The sequence below is a fragment of the Corvus kubaryi genome, unplaced genomic scaffold (genome assembly GCF_017639235.1).
Source record: "Corvus kubaryi isolate FWS band 111438036 unplaced genomic scaffold, C.kubaryi_AGA036_p1.0 37398, whole genome shotgun sequence".
Classification (NCBI taxonomy): domain Eukaryota; kingdom Metazoa; phylum Chordata; class Aves; order Passeriformes; family Corvidae; genus Corvus; species Corvus kubaryi.
The window spans coordinates 23801765-23821450 of NW_024581137.1; the positions used below are offsets into that span (position 1 = coordinate 23801765).

General features: G+C 39.4%; 1 protein-coding gene across 2 annotated transcripts in view; it reads left to right on the forward strand.

Moving 5' to 3' along the window:
• Positions 1-6: 6 nt before the first annotated feature.
• ANKRD28 (ankyrin repeat domain 28) overlaps positions 7-19686 on the forward strand; it is a 119026-nt gene continuing 99346 nt past the window's right edge. The window contains exon 1 of one of the 2 annotated variants that reach the window (XM_042043501.1): positions 7-81. In XM_042043501.1, the coding sequence (XP_041899435.1) occupies positions 55-81 (27 nt within the window). In that variant the 5' untranslated portion in view covers positions 7-54. The remainder of the gene's footprint in view (positions 82-19686) is intronic. The other variant, XM_042043500.1, reaches the window with a different exon arrangement.

The window sequence follows — 19686 nt, forward strand, 5'->3', positions numbered from 1 at the left end:
CGCGCGGAGCCGGGAGTCGTTGGCGGCGGGCGGAGGCGGCGGCGCGCGCTCGCCATGGTGTTCCTGAAACTCCGCGAGCAGGTGGGTATTCCCGAGCTTCCCTTCCCTTTCCCTCCCCTCCCGGTGCCGCCGGGCGCGCCCTCCGCCGCCGCCGCGGGGTGCTGTGCGTGCGCGGGTGACAGGCGGCGGGCAGCGGGAGGCAGCATGGCTGCTGCCGCCGCCGCCGCCGGGGTCCGGGCTGGGTGGGAGTCGCCATGTGCGCCCGGTGCCCCCGCTGGGCGGGCGGGGGTCGTCCTCCCTCGCAGGTACCGGGCCGAACAGGTGGCCGCGGCAGCCCGCCCGCCTCTCGCCTTGCCTCGCCGGCGGGTCCGTGCCGAGCCCCCGCCCCGGAGCGGAGGGGAAGCCCAGGACGGGTGATGGGGGTGGGTCTGAGGGCTCCCCCCGGGCCAGCCCTGCCCCGCGCCTGTTTTGGGAAGGGAAGGGTCTCTGGACGGGGGTACCTGGGCCTGAGGGACTGGCCGCTGGGAGGGGATCGACCTGGAGACTGCCGGCGGGAGGCGGCGTGCCCAGGAGACGGAGATGGAGCTGGCGCCGCTCCCCCGGACCCGGACCCGGCCCCGGCCCTGGCCCTGCGCAGTTTCACGTGCCGGGAGCCGCCTGCTCGTCCCTGCACCTTTCCCTTCCAGGCCTTTAAAATCTTTTGTTCGGTCGCCGTGCCTTTCGCCACCCGCGGTCTTGACAAACCTTCCCTGAGCCCGCGCTCCCCTCCTGAAAGCGAAGGAGGTTCTTCGTGCCTTCAGTGGGTTGTTGCTCTCGTCGCATCACACCCTTCTTTGTCTGCCAGGCTCTTCGGTTTCCATCCCAGCTGGTGAAAAATACTTGTCTTGGCTGCTCTGTCCTTTCCTGATGTCTCCCCTGTCCTACCTATTGTCTCCTGTGCGGTATCAGGATACAAAGGTGGGAGGGTCTGCGCTGCCAGTTTGCCGCCTATGGAAAGATGTTTCTTAGGAATGGTGTTTTCTCGTGTTTTCATGTGCGTGAGGCCAAATTCCGTGTAAAAACTCATACATCCTGCTGTGGGTCTCCGTGTTACTCTTCCGCAAAGATAACCAAGTGTAACACTTGAAGACCCCACCTCCTTCCAAAAAAAAAAAAAAAAGCCCCGCAGAAAAAAAGCCTGTAGAAACTTGGGGGTGGTTAGGCAGCTGGTATCCTGTGTCTGTTTGTTATGCTGATCAGTATCAGCTCATCCTTACCTGCGAGTCCTTTCATTAATTACATACTCATCTGTGTTTTCACACTTAGGTTGCATGGTGCCTTAGGATTTTGTTCTAAGGAACATTTGGCGATATGGGGCTGGGATCTCTTATATCCCGCTATATTGTATGTAAACTTTGTGAAGTCTCATGTTGTTTTAGAAACACATCTATGAATGAGCAAGAATTGTGGATCTGAAATATATTTAGTGTCCTTTGAGTTAGGTTTCCTTTCAGTCTTTTATGGGAGACTTTCCACAGAAATAAGTACTTGTTCATCTCTTCTATTAAACAAGCCCTTCTGTTAAAACCGAGAACTACAACTCTTCTGCAAGTAATCATTGTGAATAGTTAGCAAAAACTCCATAATCAATATGTTAACATGAAAGTACTGTATTTCAAAACTTTTCTTCTGGGAAGGATCCTACTATTGACAGATGTTGAAGTGAAATACTGGACTGTGTGGGACCATTGGTTTGACAGAGTAATGCATGTGAGGCTTTCAGCTTCTGTCGTAATGCAAGTTTTAATCCAGAAGAAGTACGAGGTGAACTTCTTAGACGCTTCACAGATCTGTAAAGGTGAATTGATACACGGGTAATTGAAGTATTCTTTCTCATAAAGGAAGGGGTGCTAGGACAGGGAAGAGAAGGAGAGAAGGAAGGGAGTGCTGGTTTTGACCAGTCTTTTGTAGAGGGAGTGACTTTTAGCAGCAGCTGCATTTCTGCTGCTGAAGTGTCAGTTGCTTGACAAATCAGTTATTTCAAACTAAATTCTGTTAAAACTGTTTAAGAATGCCAAAAAGTCAGGAGGAATCATGTTAACATGAAATCCCTCAGCTTTGGTAGTTACAGAGCATTCCTGCAGGTCACTGTTGCAGTGTGCTGCAAGATGTCTCGACTTGAGGACAGGATGCTGTGCTGAGACTGGAGCACCACCTGCTCTTTATGAAAACCAGCCCCATGGTACTGTATGGGAGTAGAGGTGTTTCTCTTCAGTAGTTCATGAAACATGCTTCCTGTTTGCTTGAACCATATGCTTTGCTTCACAGTGGTGTGTTTGGTTAGAATAAAACAAATTGTCTCGTGTGTTTGTAGTCCGAATAGTGACTCTGTTTCTTCAGTGGTGGCTGTGCTTCACAGGGAAATGCAAAGGCTGCTCTGTTGTTTGTACTGTTCAGCTAGTATGAAGAAGGGAAGTGATTTGCTAGTTTCTTTCTTCAACAGTCAGAGTAATAACTTTCTGAAACAACGATTTTACTAAATAAAGTATTACTTAAATGTAATTATCAAGATTATTTTTCCAAATTCAACATAAACCTGTTGATTTTGTTTTTTGATAATGTAGAAGGGCTCTGCATTAAGTGTCAGCATTATGCTGTGGACAGGCAGACTTATGGGATACAAGAAGCTTAGTGTTTTCTTACACTTGCTTAGTTTCAAGTTACTGCAAGCTAGTGTAAAAGCAGTGCTCTGGGAAGTTACAGTGAGGTGAGAAATTCTGCTCTGAGGCTCTTAGTTGAGCTCGGAGGGTGAAATCCCAGTTCCGCTTGCTTGATTTAATTTACTTAGTACCTGATAAACAAAACTTTGATCCTGCAGATGCTTAATGTGTTTGTGAAGCTCAAATATTTGTTTGTCTCTGGAGGCTGATTTGACACGCTTAACCTTCACAATACAGGTTTTCCATGCACTGAGAAAAGTAGGCCTTTCCTTGGGTTCAACAACCAGCCAGCCAGTACATTATCTATAAATTTGTGTTACTACTTGAGCTTTATTGCTTTGCCACCCTACTAGGTAGGAATAGATTTCAAAGTTTTGACATAACTGAGGGTGTACACTGCACTTTGAGAAGTGACTTATGTTTGCTTTCAAAATATATTAGGTATCAAAAAAACTAATAAGCCATGTTTGCAAAAATTGCATTTAAAGCTAAATTGAATTGTATTGGGCAAAGCTGATACCTGTAATGCTCAATAGCAAACTTTAACTCAGAGTCATTCAAGTGTCGATTTAGAAGCTGTAGATTGTTCTCGTTGCTCTTGGGTTTTTGTGCAGTTGTTGTTTAATAAAAAGGAAGCAAATCTGCACATTCTGAAGTTTAAACTATTCAAGGTAGAGATGAAAAATATTGTAAATGTACCTCATGATTGAGGTATTTGCTCTTAAATTTGTTTGCCTTTGTATTATCTTCATATATTGATGCCTCTATACCAGGCATCAATATATCAAGATGTTCTTCTAGATGAGATGCTGCTTTAACTACAAAAATGCTAAGTGAGATGAAGCCCATAAAAGTTTGTTGCTTCCTGAAATGCTGTGGTACACTGCTGTAAGAAACTGCACTGAAACTCCAATTTAGGTCAAGGGTCACTAATCACAAAATTTTATCACAAAATCTTTTTTGTTTGTTTGTGTTTTTGGTTTTGTTTGTTTGGGGGTTTTTTTTGGTTTTTTTTTTTTTTGTGGGGGAGTGTGTGGAAGGGAAGGTATGGGGTGGGAAAAAAAGAAGAAGTAACTTAGCTTGTGGATATCCGTAGTGGTATGCCTTGGTCTCCTGTGTCAAAGCCCTCTCACCTCTGTATAGCTAACTGTGAAAGGCTAAGTGTCTTCTGGGGTGCTTTTGTTATGCAGTCATAGTTTCTAGGTACATTAACTGTTTCCCAGAACAGATAAATTCTTGCTTTAAGGGGTTGTGAATTAGTCTCTCTTACACCTAAGCAGTAATTGACAGCTTAGTTTTTCTTAGTGTGTAGGTGAAATTTGGATTGCCCAACAGCCCAGGGATTCATTCCTTTTCTGTTACAAGCCTTACCTGCATATGTGCCTACAGGTGATCTTTTAGGCTCACATAAGCCTACATCTCAGCTTAGTTTTGTTGAAAGGTATGTAACTGATCAAAACTGGCTGATTTTTTTTTCTTTAGTTTTGCAGCTATATAACTATTTCTGGCGAAACTCACAGGATGCAATGTCATTGTATTTGGTAAAGCTTTATTTTTTTTCTTTCAGTGCATCATAGTTTTAATTATGTGTTTCCCATTTTCTCTGAATCTTAAATGTGTAATAGGAAGATGTCTTAGGGCTAATAATGATGGGTATTTGAAGGGGTTTTGTATGGGATTTTTCTGTATGACTGCTAGACTGTGCTTGAAGCAGTGCATTTATTTCCAGAAGTCAGATATGAGTAGTAAGGATCTGAGATGGAATAACTGCATGAGGATATTAGAGTGACCGGTTATCTTTAAAGTCCTTGAACAGTGAGAGCACTGACTTCTTTATTGCCCATTTATATCTTTCTCTTAGCTAAGATGGATCTTGTTCAACTGGCAGTTAAACAAATGTTTGCAGTGTCATAGTGAACGCTCTGAATGCCTCTATGGTTGCTATTTTCATTACTGCCAGCGTTAGACTTCATTCTTTTAGAATTCATGCCAAGAATAAATGTCCCAACTAGCTCCTTGTTACACTTAGAGGAGGAATGGTCTCCTGTGGTGATGAAAAGGAGCTGCTGCTGTTCAGTGAGGGAGGGATATGGTGGGAATGGAATTATGTGGTATTGCTCTACAAATTCTGTTCAGATGTAGACTAATGAGATGTGTGTTTTATTTTTTACTTTTTTGGTAGAAGTTACTTTAAAGTTACTCTTCTTTTAAAAAACCCAATCATTTCTTTCATGAGTCTTGTAATAGTTAAGAACCAACTCTTTGTGCTCTGTTGTCCATCATATGTTCTTCCTAAAATTAGCGTCTAATATTTTTAAACTGCATACAAGATAATTAAATTAAGAAATTGTAATTTTTTCCAAGACACCTGAAGTCTTAGTGTTAGTTCTCTTGTTCCAAGGCTAAGAACTTACATGTGCTGAGAAGATAAGTTTCTTTAGCTGGTGGACAACTTGGTGTAACTTGAACTCTGTTTATCTTGTTATATGCAGTAATTACCAGCCCTTCCATTAGAATGTGTTGAGAGAACCTGGTTCTACCACGTGTTCGTTTGGGGGGATCAGATTGCCCGATGAATACTTGGGAACTTTTTAACTTGTGAACAAGCAGTTCTCTTCAGTCAAGAAAATAAACTTTTTAAAAGAAGAAGGAAAAAAAAAGGTGGGGGAGAAACAAAGCAAGCCTTGATTCCACAGTTGGATCCTTAAGGCAGATCCTGTTAACTCAGCAGCCTTCTGTGAGGATATAAAGGTCTATTCATGTAGATAGCATCGAAGGTTTCTGACCATTATTTGGAGGCAAATATCAGGGGAAAAATGAGACAAATGTGCACATCTCTATCAAGAAGTGACTTCCTTAGCACCCACAAAAAAAGATGATTCCTGTAGGAAACTAGCAACTGTTGAGACCCTAAACTAGCAGTTAGCTATCAGACATGGATTGTTCCTTTCCCAGATTCCTACGGTTGTTCCATTCACTGAAATGGGTTGTGGAATAAGATTATTGAAATTAAGTATATTTGGTATTATATACTTCATATCCTCTACCTCCTCTTTTGTCAGCTAGTTTGTTTCTCAGTTGCTATACCTGATATTTTTCTCTAATCGGATGGGCCATCCCGAGTTCAAACTATTATCTGATGATTTGTTTTCTTGCTCCTGCCAACTTTTTACTTTGTTCTTACCTCTATTCCTTACTCCTATTTCTGGAAATTGAGTGGGAGACTCGTTGCCTTAGTTACAATGACTAACTGTTTCAAAGTTATTTATAATGTTTGTGTTTAAATAACCTGTATTGCAATACAAATCACAGAACATTTCACATCAATAAAAAAGTAAACAAAGCAGTGCATCACTAAGTGCTGGGAGCATGCTTACAGTGCTGATTTTTGGGGGTTTTGTTTTCCTTTCATTGTTGGGGGTGGAGGACAAGTTTTAATCTGGCATTTGAGGATTCATCTGAAATAAGGTGTCTTGGTGTTATCCTTTGTGCAAATGAGAAAAGAATCTTAATGTTTCAACTCCAAATTATCAGGGAATGTTATTCTTTCCTTAGTGAAGACATTAGCACTCGCCCAAAAGGGTGGGAGTATACCCGTTTAACTCTGTTAATTCAGTTGTGATTCTGGTGTTGATGAATTATATAGCACTGACCCATTTCAGCACAAGAAACCAGAGCTAATATAAGAGTGGTGGGACTGAGTAGTTGGGAGAGAAGGGGAGACTTGTAGCCAGCTGTGTGGGTGCACAGAGATAAAGAGGAAGCACCAGCAGTGATATGCAAATAAAAGAGGGGCAAAATAGTTAGTTCGTAGCATCCTTGTAGATTGAGAAACTACTTGTTAGCTGAAGCACCTGAAGACTTCTGTCCTAAAATAATGAGATGCTCTTTACTGTGAATTGAATATAATCTGAGATTTTGTTTATCTCTACAGTAATGTATGTATGTGAATTGAGTGAACGGTACTGTGTAAGTAGATTGTTTTTTACATTAATAAATTCTACATATTTAGGGCAGCCTGAGCAAAAATATTTTTCTCAGTAAATTACTGAAATTGTGTATAAATTGGAGAACAGTGAAGCAGAGGTCTGCCTATTCTAACACCTGGGGTCTGGTAAAACAAAAGGAAAAAACGACTTAAGCTTATGTTGTTAAACTTCAGAAATAAATTTACAGGGATAGGGATGAAAGTGTTTACGAGTAATTGTAACTGACTCATATTAGAACTTCCTGAATGTTCAGGTTTTGTGGCTGCCTGTTTGCATGAGTTAAGTCTAATTCTCACTGTGTCTTGAACTGTTGTGAAGTCATCCGAAATGTTTAATGTTTCCATACTCTCAGACAATGAACTTCACTTAATGGCCTTTCTAATTCAAGATGGTGAGCATTTGCTTACAAGTCATTCTTGGTCATTTTGCAGTCATGCAATTATAGTTAAGGTGCACTCTCACTTTGTGCTGAAGTCCTGTATTTGCTTCCATCTGTTGCAGAGAAGAAAGTTTGGATATATCTGGATTTTTTTTTTTTTTTCTTTTTTTTTTATTAAATTTTTTTTGTATATTTTTAAAATTTTTTTTTTTTATGGTTTTTTTTTTTTACTTTGGAAAGTGAAGGTACAACAGTGTCTTAATGAAGGAGGAGAAGGGAGCACAAGCAAGGACAGTCAGCATGACAAAATGAAAATGAAATTACAGTATTTAAAGCATTGAGACCATTGAGCCTTTTTTAGAGCTTACAAAATTTTTAGCAATCATGAAGAATCCATGTTTTGTTTCAAGATTTTGCTGTTTGTCCTCCTTTTTGATTGTATTTTGATAGCTCCATCTATGCTGGTCCCCTTGATGAAGGAGGAAGTTGAACCTTCTATCAGGAACCTGGTCATCAAGGAGCAGGCAGCATAATAGACCAGGGATCTACCCAGCTCACAGCTGAAGGAACTACTTGTGTTCATAGAGATCTCACCTGGGGGCAGTAAAAAACATTTTCAGGAAGTTCTGTAGTTATTAATATACTAACATAATCTATTACTAAAAATAAGTAATTTAAATCCATCACTGCAGACCGAGTTTTGTACAGTGTTAGGGATAATTGGTATTCTCTCATTCCCTGTCCCATCTTCAGGACATCTGCTTCTTCTGTCATGAGAGTGGGCAGGTAATCTATGCAAGTCCTTTTTTTCATCCCAAGGACTTGGTGTGTCTTTCCTGCCTCAGATCTCAGTGTAGTGTCTGCTAACATTTCATTCACTCACCACTGTGTCCCCACAAAGTATTGTTGGTAGGTTCAAATGAAGGACATAAAATCAGGAGAGGAAGAAAAACAAAATGCTAGCATTGTTTTTCTGGTTACATTATTAGTCATTGTTTCGAATTAGTGCAGTGTCTCAAGTCGTGGTGGAAGGATGCTACAGAAATAGCATGTTAATGGAATTCCCTACCCCTCTCCTCTGTCCCTTTGTAACTGCAGAGTTTTGTTCAGTTCTTGCTGTGTTTGCTAAAACATGAGGATCAATAAAAAGAGGTCTTCTGCTTAATACTGTGTTGCTGTGCAGTCTCTGCCAAATCAGAACCCTGTGTTGATACTGCCTGATGGCTTTTATTTCCTTTGCTCCTGTCTCAGTTCCAGGAGCTGTATTTTGTTTTATAGGTCTGCTGTATTTTGCCTTTTTCTTTTTTTTTTTAAACAGTGCTCTTTCATTCTGGGGGATAATTTTCAGTATTAAGGAGTACTTGTAGAAGAACACTTTCTCTTCTTGTTTCTGCCACCTGCAAGGTTGCAAAGGCCATTATTGACCTGCAACAGTACTGATCCTGTAGTACTGATCCAGCTCATTTATTTCTTCCACTCCTACCCCATGATATTGTTTGCAGTTTCTTTCCATCCACAAGCACATGGACATTATCCAACACTATGTAGCTCTCAGAATGGTAAATCTATTAAAATAGAACCTTTCAAGTAACGAGTAAGTAACATTTTATGACTTGTCCATAGACATTTCTCTATTCTTTTTACCATAAATTTAGCAAATTATATTACTGCAATCAGGGATGTAAATAGTCAAGTTAATCTACTCCATAAGAAACAGAGCTCAAGAGAGGAGTTCTTTGAATGTTTTCATAATGAGAGTGAAAAAGAAAGGTGAAGAGAGGATGTATAAAACACCAGGGAGAACCAAGAGGACAAAAATGGTTAGAATATCACTGCTAATCAGCGCCAGTGAACAGCAATACTCTTCTGATGAACTTCAAGTTTCATAGTCAAGGATCATCCAAAAATCAACAGGTATATCCAGCTACCCTGTGGAGCTGTGTTTGCAATGACTTCAAGATCTTGATTCCTTCTTCTACCTACTGCACCTTTTTACAGCACAGGAAGGGGACTTTCACAGCATCTATAATCTCAAACTAACACTGTGAATAGTATACAGAAGAGGATGCTTCCTGCTGTTTTTGTACACCCAGAGATGTAAAAAATGTTTTTGGACCATGTCTATCAAATTTGTTATTTTGAAAGCGCAAGTATAGCTGCATGCAGCCACATATTTTGTCTCTGAAAGGCCTTTGACTCTTCACATCAGGAAATTGCTTCCTTTTTAAATTTTTTTAACTCTCAACATCTAGCAAGCCAGAATTATTTTAAAAATGTGATATTTTTCATAGCTTTCATTTAAACAGATTATTTATGGGGTTTTCATACCTGAAGGGTGGTAAAATTTCTGTAATACTCTGCATGTGTTAAAATTGCTTTAGTAATCATTTAAGTATTAAGCTTACTGCATACATAATTCAAGTGCCATGGCACATGAGTCTGTGTCCACAAGTGTTAGAAGAATTTTGCAGAAAAATTGCCATGACTGTTAAAAGACTTCTGATTATATCTTTGCATGCTAACCTGAACGATAAGGTCATCTGGAAGGCTCTCTTTTGCTGTTGCAATGGCTGTACAAAATACCCCACACATTTAGGATATCACACTGGTTTCCTGTCTCGACATCCCAACGCTTACATGGGGGAGCAGCAAGATGTTTCCTTCTATAAAGCTCTCTGCTGGAACTTACATAAGCCGAAGAAACAGTATCTGTTTGAACAACAGGAGGAACAGCAATGCCAGCGGTGCTGTGGAGATTGTCAGAGAAGTTCAGCTCCTCTTTCCTGCAAGTTTGCCACACTGGTATTAGCAGTGCTCTTCTCCATGTTGATTGGAGGTGTTGCAGCCATTTGGGAACTGTCATTCTGGAGTAAGTTCTTTAGAAAATAAGCTATTTGCCTCTGGAATGGCCACAAGCACAAATAAAACTTGTAGGCCTAAAGCTTGATCTGGTGGCAGCAGTTGGCCACAGTGAACTGAACCCAAGGACAGGATGAATGTGCCTGCAGAAGAGATCTCAGAAGTGTCTGCTGGAGCTCAGCCTTCCATGGTGTGGCAACCCTTATTACCTCTACTGATATACAAGTGTTTTAGATGTGTCCAGAAAAGCCCTGTTGTTTTTTTTTTACATGTATATAGTCATACATGTATGACTGTAGTACCCACTAGTGCTTCTTTTATGATACCTGACACATCTTGTTTTTGGGAAAAGTAACCTGTAAAAGTGGGATGGATAATTGAAGAAAAGAGGAGGAATTGCTGGAATTACCTCATTTGACCTCAAGGTTTCGTGACCTGCTCTTGTGTGGAGTGCAGTGATATGTAGCCTGCCTGGGAAGTGCTGTGTTGTCACGGGATGCTTGTTCAGAATGCCAGGTTCTTACTTTTCACTGTGTGGCATGGCTGCAGAAGTGAGGTGGCAATTCCTTTGGTGTATATTTTCACTGTCTTGATTTTGTCACTAGATAAGAAACAATAAAAATGACCTGTAACAAGCAAGCTTAAATACTGACAGAAACATTAAGATCTGTTTTTCTTGTAATTCTGTTTTTCTTTTAAGAGGTTAGTTAACAGCCAAAACTATGCTAATTATGAGACTTGGAAATTATCTACCACAGTGAAGGCCAACATTTTCAGCTGACAGATAGGAGAAGGAAATACAGATACATGAACTACTGAATGCAAATATATTTCTTGTGTAGGGTAGGACTGTGTGTGTGAGAAGTGGACTACACTGCCTGAATCAACCCTGTTCTTTTAAGCCAGTGGAATAGGTAAATTTTAGTGAAAGCTTTGAGTTCAGTAATTTTAGAATGGAGTTTAATGATGTGCTTTTCCTTGAGTTGGTTTGTTTTTTGCTTTTTTCACTTGCAAGGTTTCTAACAATAATGGTTGAAACTCACTGGCTTCTAATCTCCTGCATAAAGCCATGGTTTGATACTAGGTGGTAGCTGAGCTTAAGCTCATTCTTTTCTTCTGCACAGTGGTGAAAAGGGAGGGGAGAGGCAAATTATTGAGGTTAGCATAGGACTGTAAAGTTGTTCCTTGAAAGTTTTCCTAAGTAGGAAGCAAAAAAGAGTGGTTTGGATCAGATAAACTTACTCTAATGTCTGTCTTTGTGTCAGAAGTCCTGTAATTACAGATGATGTGTCTCATGTGTGTCATTTGGTTTGGGGGCTGGAGGTAAGTGGAGAAACTTGAGTGTGGTCTGCCTTTCTCTCTGAGTAACTTTCATGCTGTTGGTCTTAAACTTCTTAGAATGTGTTTTGAAACTCAGAAACAGGCTTGATTTTCTTGTCTGGTTCCTGATTGTTCTGGGGTTTGAGTGTGGTTGTGAATTCCTTTTTAACTGTGAAAGAACCTAGGGTCTTAAGAAGTCTGCTTCTATTTATAACACCCCATGTTGACTTACATTGACTGAAAACTTTGAAAGAAGAAAAGTTCCTCTGTAACATACAGGTTTACCACATTTCAGGATCCTCAGCTTTTGCCATCTCCCATCTGACAACAGCATGTCGGTTTTCCTGCAGCATTTCAAAGTTGTTTTTTCCCCTCTTAGGCTGATCACATGCTCTACCACTCAATTTTGCAACTGGAGCTCTGAAAGTGACACCAAAAAGACTTTCTCTTGCCTTCCATCTCTTCTCAAGAGGCTCCAGTGAAAGTATAAGACCGTGTTCGGGTAATTCAGTTACCTGAAAACCATATACCAAAAGTAGTCTGAACTTGCTGGAGCCTTTTTCCTCATAGAAACATGTATGGATAGAAGGCCCTTCAATATTTGTGCTTCTTATGTGTGCAGTTTTAATTCCTGGACACCTTCCAGTGATGGCTTGGAGTCGTGCCTATTGTGACTAGTGATCCCTCTATCTCCCTGCACAGAGATATGTGCCTGGGGTAGGGAAATATCTAGTGAGAAAATGTGCTCATAGAAAAATGCCTAAGTTGAAATAAATTCTACAAATAGTAATTAATGAAGCATGTCAGTCTAAGAGTAAACTGCAGCCTTCTGTAATAGAAGAAAATTTTTCATCTCAGCTCAATAGGAAATTGAAACAAAAAATGTAGTTAGTGTTTTATATTCCACATATCACCTCATATAGTTGTATGGATACCACAACATTATTGGTTGTGCAAGTATTTTTATCAGCAGCTAAAGAAGATGACATTTTGAATTGCCATTAATGAAAACCTTATCAAGGTGGGCTGTTCCTTACTTTATTCTGTTTCTTAGTTTGATTGTGCTGCAAAAACATTTAATTCAGCAGGTTATGAATGAGGCTATTCATTCATCTGACTGGTTTAATTTTCTGGAATAAGCAATGGTAAAACTACAAAGCTTCATTTAAAAAAAAACGAAACAAATTGGGCATGTCTTTTGACTGTGAGAATGCACTGGGAATAATTACCTTGGCAAATAAGGGTATACTAAAATTGTTTTTAACAGTTTCCAAAAAAATAGTTGCCTACGTATCACCTGTACGCTTGTGAGGACTCAGGTTACAGCCCCTACTTCAGGGTGGTTCTTGAAGCTGGTCATCTGCACCATTTAAATTTTTTTTAAAATTTTAGCCTGAAAGTCTTAGGCAGCTGTTCAGGGGCTGCCTTCTGAGTAGGTCGGCTGTGCCTGCTGTGGGCTGTAGGGTGGTATTATGCTGCTTCTAGTAAGTGTCAAAACCCACATGGGTGACATAAAAATGTAAAACATAAACAAATGAACACTGGAATGGGGGAGGGTGGGGAGAGGGAATGAGAATGACAAACATTAAATAAAGAACTATTTTGCACAGTGTTAATAAGAAACATAGTTTGATATTTAAAACAGCTTACCTACCTATCAGATTATAGATTTTCTTCCTAAGGGGACAGAATATGAGAGGATAGCAGATTCTTCTTTGCTATGCTGAAATAAATCAAGTTATTAAAAGTATGCAAAGTTTTGAGAATACTTGTAGTATGTAGCTGTTAGTGTTTAAAAATCAGAGTCAATGCTGCAAATTAAATTACATTTATGGCAATATTCTCGTTATTCTGTACGTAATGTTCCTTGTTTTATAGGAGATAGAGTACTTTTTGTTGTGCTTTTTGTATTATGTTGTACAAAGGTTCTCAGTGATAAGACTAGACAAAAGGTTAATCTATTTTCAGTGTGGTTTATTGGCATGGATTGTGGGAACTTCAAGGGATTGTTCGAGCTTGAGTACGTAGAGAACAGGACAGGGAAATTTTTGATTTAAAAATTACATTAAGAAAAGATATGAATATAACTTGGCTAAGATTTAAGTATAGCATCTACTTGCTTTCAAAGAATTATAAAAAAATAACACTTAAGTAGTATATATTTGTTGCCAAAGGATTTAATTCAAACTGCTTCATGGACGGAAGTCATGAGCTAAGCACTTGGAACGAGTTTGTGAAAGCTTACTGTTTGAAAGCAGCATTAGACAGTAGCCTCTTCTGGAACAAATGGTATTTTCTTTACAATTACTCCTCTTAATTGGTCTGTTCAGTGTTGAAAACCAGAAGAATCTGGGAAAAAGAAAAGCTTCTCATATGAATTGAAGTCTGACAGAACTGTGCTAATCCTAAAATTTTGACAGACTTTGTGGCCAACCCCAAATCATTGATTCAGCTCATTAACTGTTGTTGTGTGAAGGAAATACTGTGGACTACTTAACTCGAGACATTTTTGGAAAATTTTAATTAGTGGCACATGTAATTAAAACAACTTTTTTTTTTTATTTCTGTCTTTGTTAATTGCTCTGATAAAATCACAAATTAAAAAGTATAGCAGAAGTAATAAAAGTGAAGTAATTAGTGCATTAAAGTAATTAATGCGATGTAAAGGTTATCATGTGCTATTTAAGTGCATCCAAAAAGAAAAAATAGAACCCAGGATAACTCACTTTGATTTGCCCAGGTCTGCCCTTCTTCTGAACACACGTAGAGATTAGTTGAAAAAGTGTTAGGAAAGCATTCAGCTGTCTTTTCTGAAGAGTGTTACACCTGGTGATCTTATTTAGTGGTAGCTTGCTTGTCTTCTCCCTATGGAGGGATTTAAGCAGTCAGGACTGTGAGAAATTGCTGCAACATTGTGTTGCTGTTGTGGAGAGATGCTACAACAATCATTTTATACAGGGTTTCTTTTGTGTCTGGTTGTGATTGTGCTGGATTGCACCCTGTTTAGTGCACATCATTTTGCTGTTCTGTATTTGGAAGGTTGTCTTCCTGTCATTAGGGTTGGAAATGACCTCTGGAGATCATCAGTCCAACCCCTCCCAAGGCAGGGTCACACAGAGCAGGTGACGCAGAAACATACTCAGGTGAGTTTTAAATGTCTCCAGAGAGGGCGACTCCACGACCTCTCTGGGCAGCCTGTTCCAGAGCTCTGCCACCTCAATGAAAAGAAGTTGTTCCTTGTGTTGCGGTGAAACTTCTTGTGGTTTAGTTTATGGACATTGCTCCTTGTCCTGTCACTGGGGACCACTGAAAAGAATCTGGCACCATCCTCCTGGCAGCCACCTTTGAGATATTTATAAGCACTGATGAGATCCCCTCTCCATTTTTTCTAACTTAACAGGCCCAGCTCCCACAGTCTATCCTCATAAGAGGAGATGTATTTTCACAATCTTTTCTCATCTGGCCCCTATCTTCAACTTGAAGAAGTGAAAAACTTTAAATTGCCATGTGGCACAGTTCTTGGGTTCCTGTCTGTCAAGAAAACATCTGACTTGTTTTATTTGTTTTTAAGAGCATTGCACCTAGATAATTGTAGGTAGCCAATGTACTTTGGAAGTGAATTCTATTTAGTCAGTGTAATGGCACTTTAGCTGAGCAAGGTCTTAGTTTAGTTTACATGATTTGCTTTAGATTGATGGCATTACTTGGCTGAGATTAATTTTCCTGGGAATGTCTGTGTCCACCGTGCAAGTGGACTTAGCTGTAACAGTTAACCTGTCTTTTTTCTCGTCCCTTGAAGTGTTCCACTGTCTGTGAAATGTAATAATATATTTTTTAAAGTATTTACTCTTTTTTTTTCTATAATGACCACATCTTGCTGAACTTCAAAATTGTGGTCTTATATGCAGCAGTCCTCAGGTCAGATAGAGAAGGTGACTGATATCTGGCAGTCAGAGGTACCTGATTTTCTTCCCTTTGCAGGCTGTATTGATGTAGTGGAATCTCCTGTAGCACTTGTGCATGGCAGATAAGAATGCCAGTTTTCCTTGTGTGTTTATGTGGAAGGGGCACTCATGATTTAAGCTTTAAGCAGTTGACAGAGTGCACACATAGGAGATGTGTGGCCATGTGTCCTGTCCAAGCAACTGGGTTCTTCCCTGGAGTAAGAAAGTCCTAAAGTGTGTGGTAGTACCCTCTGTGTTTCTCGTGGAATTACAGTGAACTGGAAAATGCGGCTCTTGTTTTTCACTCACATACTTGACTTGCCACTGACTGATTTGGGCCTCTTGTAAGTTGAAGTGCTGCTACATCCATATGTGAAAATATGTCTCTTGAGTCTACTGGCCAGTTCTCTTTCAGTGTTTTGCATTTTGGGGAATGAAAGCTGTATATCATTGAGCTGTGTTAAAAGCTCAAAGCTTTGTTTGGACACACCTATGTGGAATGCCTCTGTTCCAAGTGAATTCTGACTCTTCTCCTGTCCCATCTTAAAAACATGTTTTTGTCCTGTAACAATAGCCTCAAGGCTGATAAGGCAACGCCACCCCATGTGTGCTAGCGTTCATAGGAATTTGCAGACTCTTAAATCTATTCAAAGAGCTGCTTATTCCACATATTTTGTAATGTTTTCCAGTCTTTTTCTTAAAAGGCCTAGTCAATAGGATTAAGAAGACAACTGCTATTTGCTTTGCTGGCCTTGGGAATAGAGAAATGACCGCATGCACTCTGTTATTCCCTGTGTATTATGAAGCTTCCCCATTAAAGATCCAGTGAGGCCATTTGGATGTACTTCTATTTCTGCTTTCAAAAATTAATCTAAAAATATTCTTTTTAAAGGTACCAAGGAGGTTTTTACTTATGATGATGATTTGTTCCTGTTAGAGCATGAGTTTAATGTTTCCAGGAGACATTCTTTTTTATGCCTATAACTTAAATTTTGCAAATGCATATGTTTTTGTTAGAAATAGTATTTATGTTTTATCATTATGTCTGATGGATGTGTGTTTTCTAAAATGCTCCTAAGCTTTCTTCCTGTTTTTCATACCCTTGTATTGGGGTAGAGTGGAAATGTTGAAATTCAGACACATGAAAATTAAATAATTAAAACCCATGAATTAAGAAACAATTTCTTAAAGGTGATATGCTGGTAAAAGATTACCTCACAAACTGCTACCCTGCTATCCTACAAATACTATTGATCAAGTCTAATCTTTGTGCCTTGGCAGATACCTAAAGTATGCAATTCTTTCGTCCCTCTACTCAATGTCCATTTTTAACTGTTGTCTTCCCATAGATGTTCTGAAATATGTCACAGCTGTGTACTAGAAAGTCTCTGTTCCACAGTCGTAATCTGAGGGGTTTTAACTCTTCAGCCCTCTTGTGTGTTTTAAATACTGAGGTTTCTGTAAAGCCAGACTGTAGACTTTGAGAGGTAACCTGCTATGGACAAACATAGACTCAAATAGCTCAAAACCTGTGCTTTCTTCTGGTTTTAATGTCTATGAACATCACTTCTTGATCTGTATTTCTCTTTGAATGTGACAGGCATCTGTTCAGATTGGAAAGCATTACTCTTTCCTGATCTTATGTACAGTGTTTTTGAAGAGTACCTGTAGGTTCTAAAGAAGTCTGTGCTGGTTGTGAAGTTTCTTAATGGATTGATTTATATATGAACTGCTGTGACTCAGAGCAGGCTACCTTATTTTTATCTAGATAATTACCTTGCTAAAAGATGTGTGAAATGTAGAGATTTCTTCCCTCAGCTTAAGGAGCAATGCTATTGTCTATCTGTCCTTTTGATGTTATGTTTGATCAGAATTCATATTCTGCTTGCTTTGCTTTCTTCCCAAATTTTTAAATGGAAACTATCTCTGAAGTGCTTAAAAAATTGTAAAAGTGAAAATGAAGACCATAATGGTGTCTGAGCTGCAGTAGTTTGTTTGTTTGTGGGGTTTTTTTATGTTGTGTCATTTCCAAGTATATCATAAGAATTTTCAATGCGGCTTTTTGTGTAAGTAGTTATTGTTTGAAATTATACATGTGCACATGCTGAAACAACACGTAGATAAAGGTTTCTGGATTTGTTAAGAGGATCTTACTGCTCTTCTGCTTTGATCATTTTTCATTTTTAACAGTGGTGTGAACATCAGAGGATCAACACGTGTTTTCACTTATGTCATTTGGGATGCTTCATAGGCTCACAAGTCTTCAGGCTTGTCAGTTCATGATTTCACCTCTTGTTTTATGCCAGGGAACTGTTCAAGCTCAAGGCTTTTATCTGAGTAGCAAATCATGGGGTAGGATTCAACATCAGGAGAACTATTAAGTTTGTTTTTTAATTTACTTTTATTTAAAAATGGTCTAATACTTTTGCCATGATCTCTGACAGTTCTGCTGATTCATAATGAAACAGCTTGAATTACTGCTTTGTTTGCCTGTGAAGCTCCTCCGCGTGGCTGTCCTCGGTAAATAGTAGTCACTGAGGAAATAGTATGGGATAGCATCCTCCTACCCCTCAAATCCTCTTCCCTCCCCTCAAATCAGCTCAGCTCACAGCTGCATGTATGTGTTAATGGTATTGATTTTATGTTAGTGTACCTACTTGTGAACTGTGATTATTGGGGGCAGACATCCTTGTGAATATCTGCTGCTGCTAAACCTGCTGGGAGTTGTAAATGCTGTTAATACAACCTCTAGAATGCTCTGAAATAATATGCCTGATTTTAACCAACAAAGAAATCAGAGGATCAAGTAAATAAACCAACATAAGTGCATCAGTGATTTTTTTTTTTTAAGATCGTAAACAATTTTTTCATATAATTAAAAGATGAAAGCATGAAAACAAGGAGAAAGTGAGATAACATTTAAAATTAATTGTACGTTTCATGCTCCTCAAAGCTTGGTATAAATATAAACAAATCATCACAAGGATTTGGGGACAGCAGATAGATGTCTATTCTCCTCCTTCCAGCCCCCAAGATATCCAGGAATATCTTGGGAAGAATTTGTTGTCCTTCCTGTAAGTACTCTAGTTTATATGTAACCATGATAAATAAACTCAGTAAACACAAATGTGTTTGTGCTACATTGAAACAGTCTTTAGCATCATTTGGTACCACTGACTCTCATCAGATGTAAAAGATGGAGGGTTCAGTGCTAAATATGTTCAAATATGTATCCTGAGATCCAAAGTACAGCTTAGTTTTGTATTTTAAAATATATTGCTTTTATTACAACTAAAATAATGTTGGTAAGCTTAACCTTCTACATAGTTTGACTTTCCAGGACTTTTTAAAAGAAAACTGAAGAAATCTGAACTTGGCACATTTTTCTAGTATTAGTAAATTGTTTCATGATAAACCTTGGTTCTGACTTCCATGAGTTTGGGTCCCCCACCCACAGAGCTGTTTTGGGAATAGCAGCTTTCTGTGGCATGTTGCTCTAGACGCTGGTGATGGCTTTGTCCGCCCTCGCTCAGATACTGCCACGATACCATCTTTTCGGATGAAACTTCCCTCACCTTTGCCGGGATTAGTCTCACACTGCATCTTTGTGAGCTCCTTGTTTCTTCCAATGTGGTCATTGCTTTTACTCTGCTCAGCACAACTTGCTGCAGAAGGCTGCTTGCCAGTGTTGATTCTGTTGTTTTCATGTTGTTTCTTTCTTAGTCAATGCAGTTTGTCTTGTCTCTATAACAAATGGTTATCATAAATAGCTTCTCTCTGAATTATTGATGTTCCACAATGACTTCTTGCTCCAATCTATTTATACTTTGAGCATATCTGCATTTTTCTGTGAGATAGAAATATTCATGTGAAATACAGCGTTAATCAACCACCGCAGTTTTGTTATATGTGAATTTGTAGGCACCTCTGTACTATAGATTTCTGTGTAGAATTCTACAAATAATTATAAATTCACAGAATAAGGTGTTCAGTGTCTGTCACTGTAGGTAGTTCTTAGTTTAACTGCTAAGTCTTCCTCTACTTCCCAGCTTAATTGCATCCATAGCATTAAGAGCAGAGCGTCATATTGCTTTGTGTTCTTCCTGCTATCTTGCCAGACTATCCTTTGAATGTGAGTACAGATGGTATGACTCATTTACACTTGTCCTAAGCAGGCAACAGTACTTAGCACCAAGTATGTGCCTCCAGCTTTTGATTGCTGTGAAAAAGAGTGTTTCCCTCCCCACCCCAACGAGAGTTATCTTGCTATGATCTAATCAGATTTTAGTTCACCTTCCTTTTAAAATTAGGGAAGCAGTCTCTTTTTTTGTTTCCTATGACTAAAATGCAATTGACACTGTTTTTAAAAGATGCCAGACCTCTGCTGATTTTGCTGAGGCCACTTTTAAATTGGAGAAATGAAGATGAGCAACTGAACGGCTCCATCGTTTGGAGGTAGAAAATACACTGAGGTACTGTAGACCTACTCTGATACT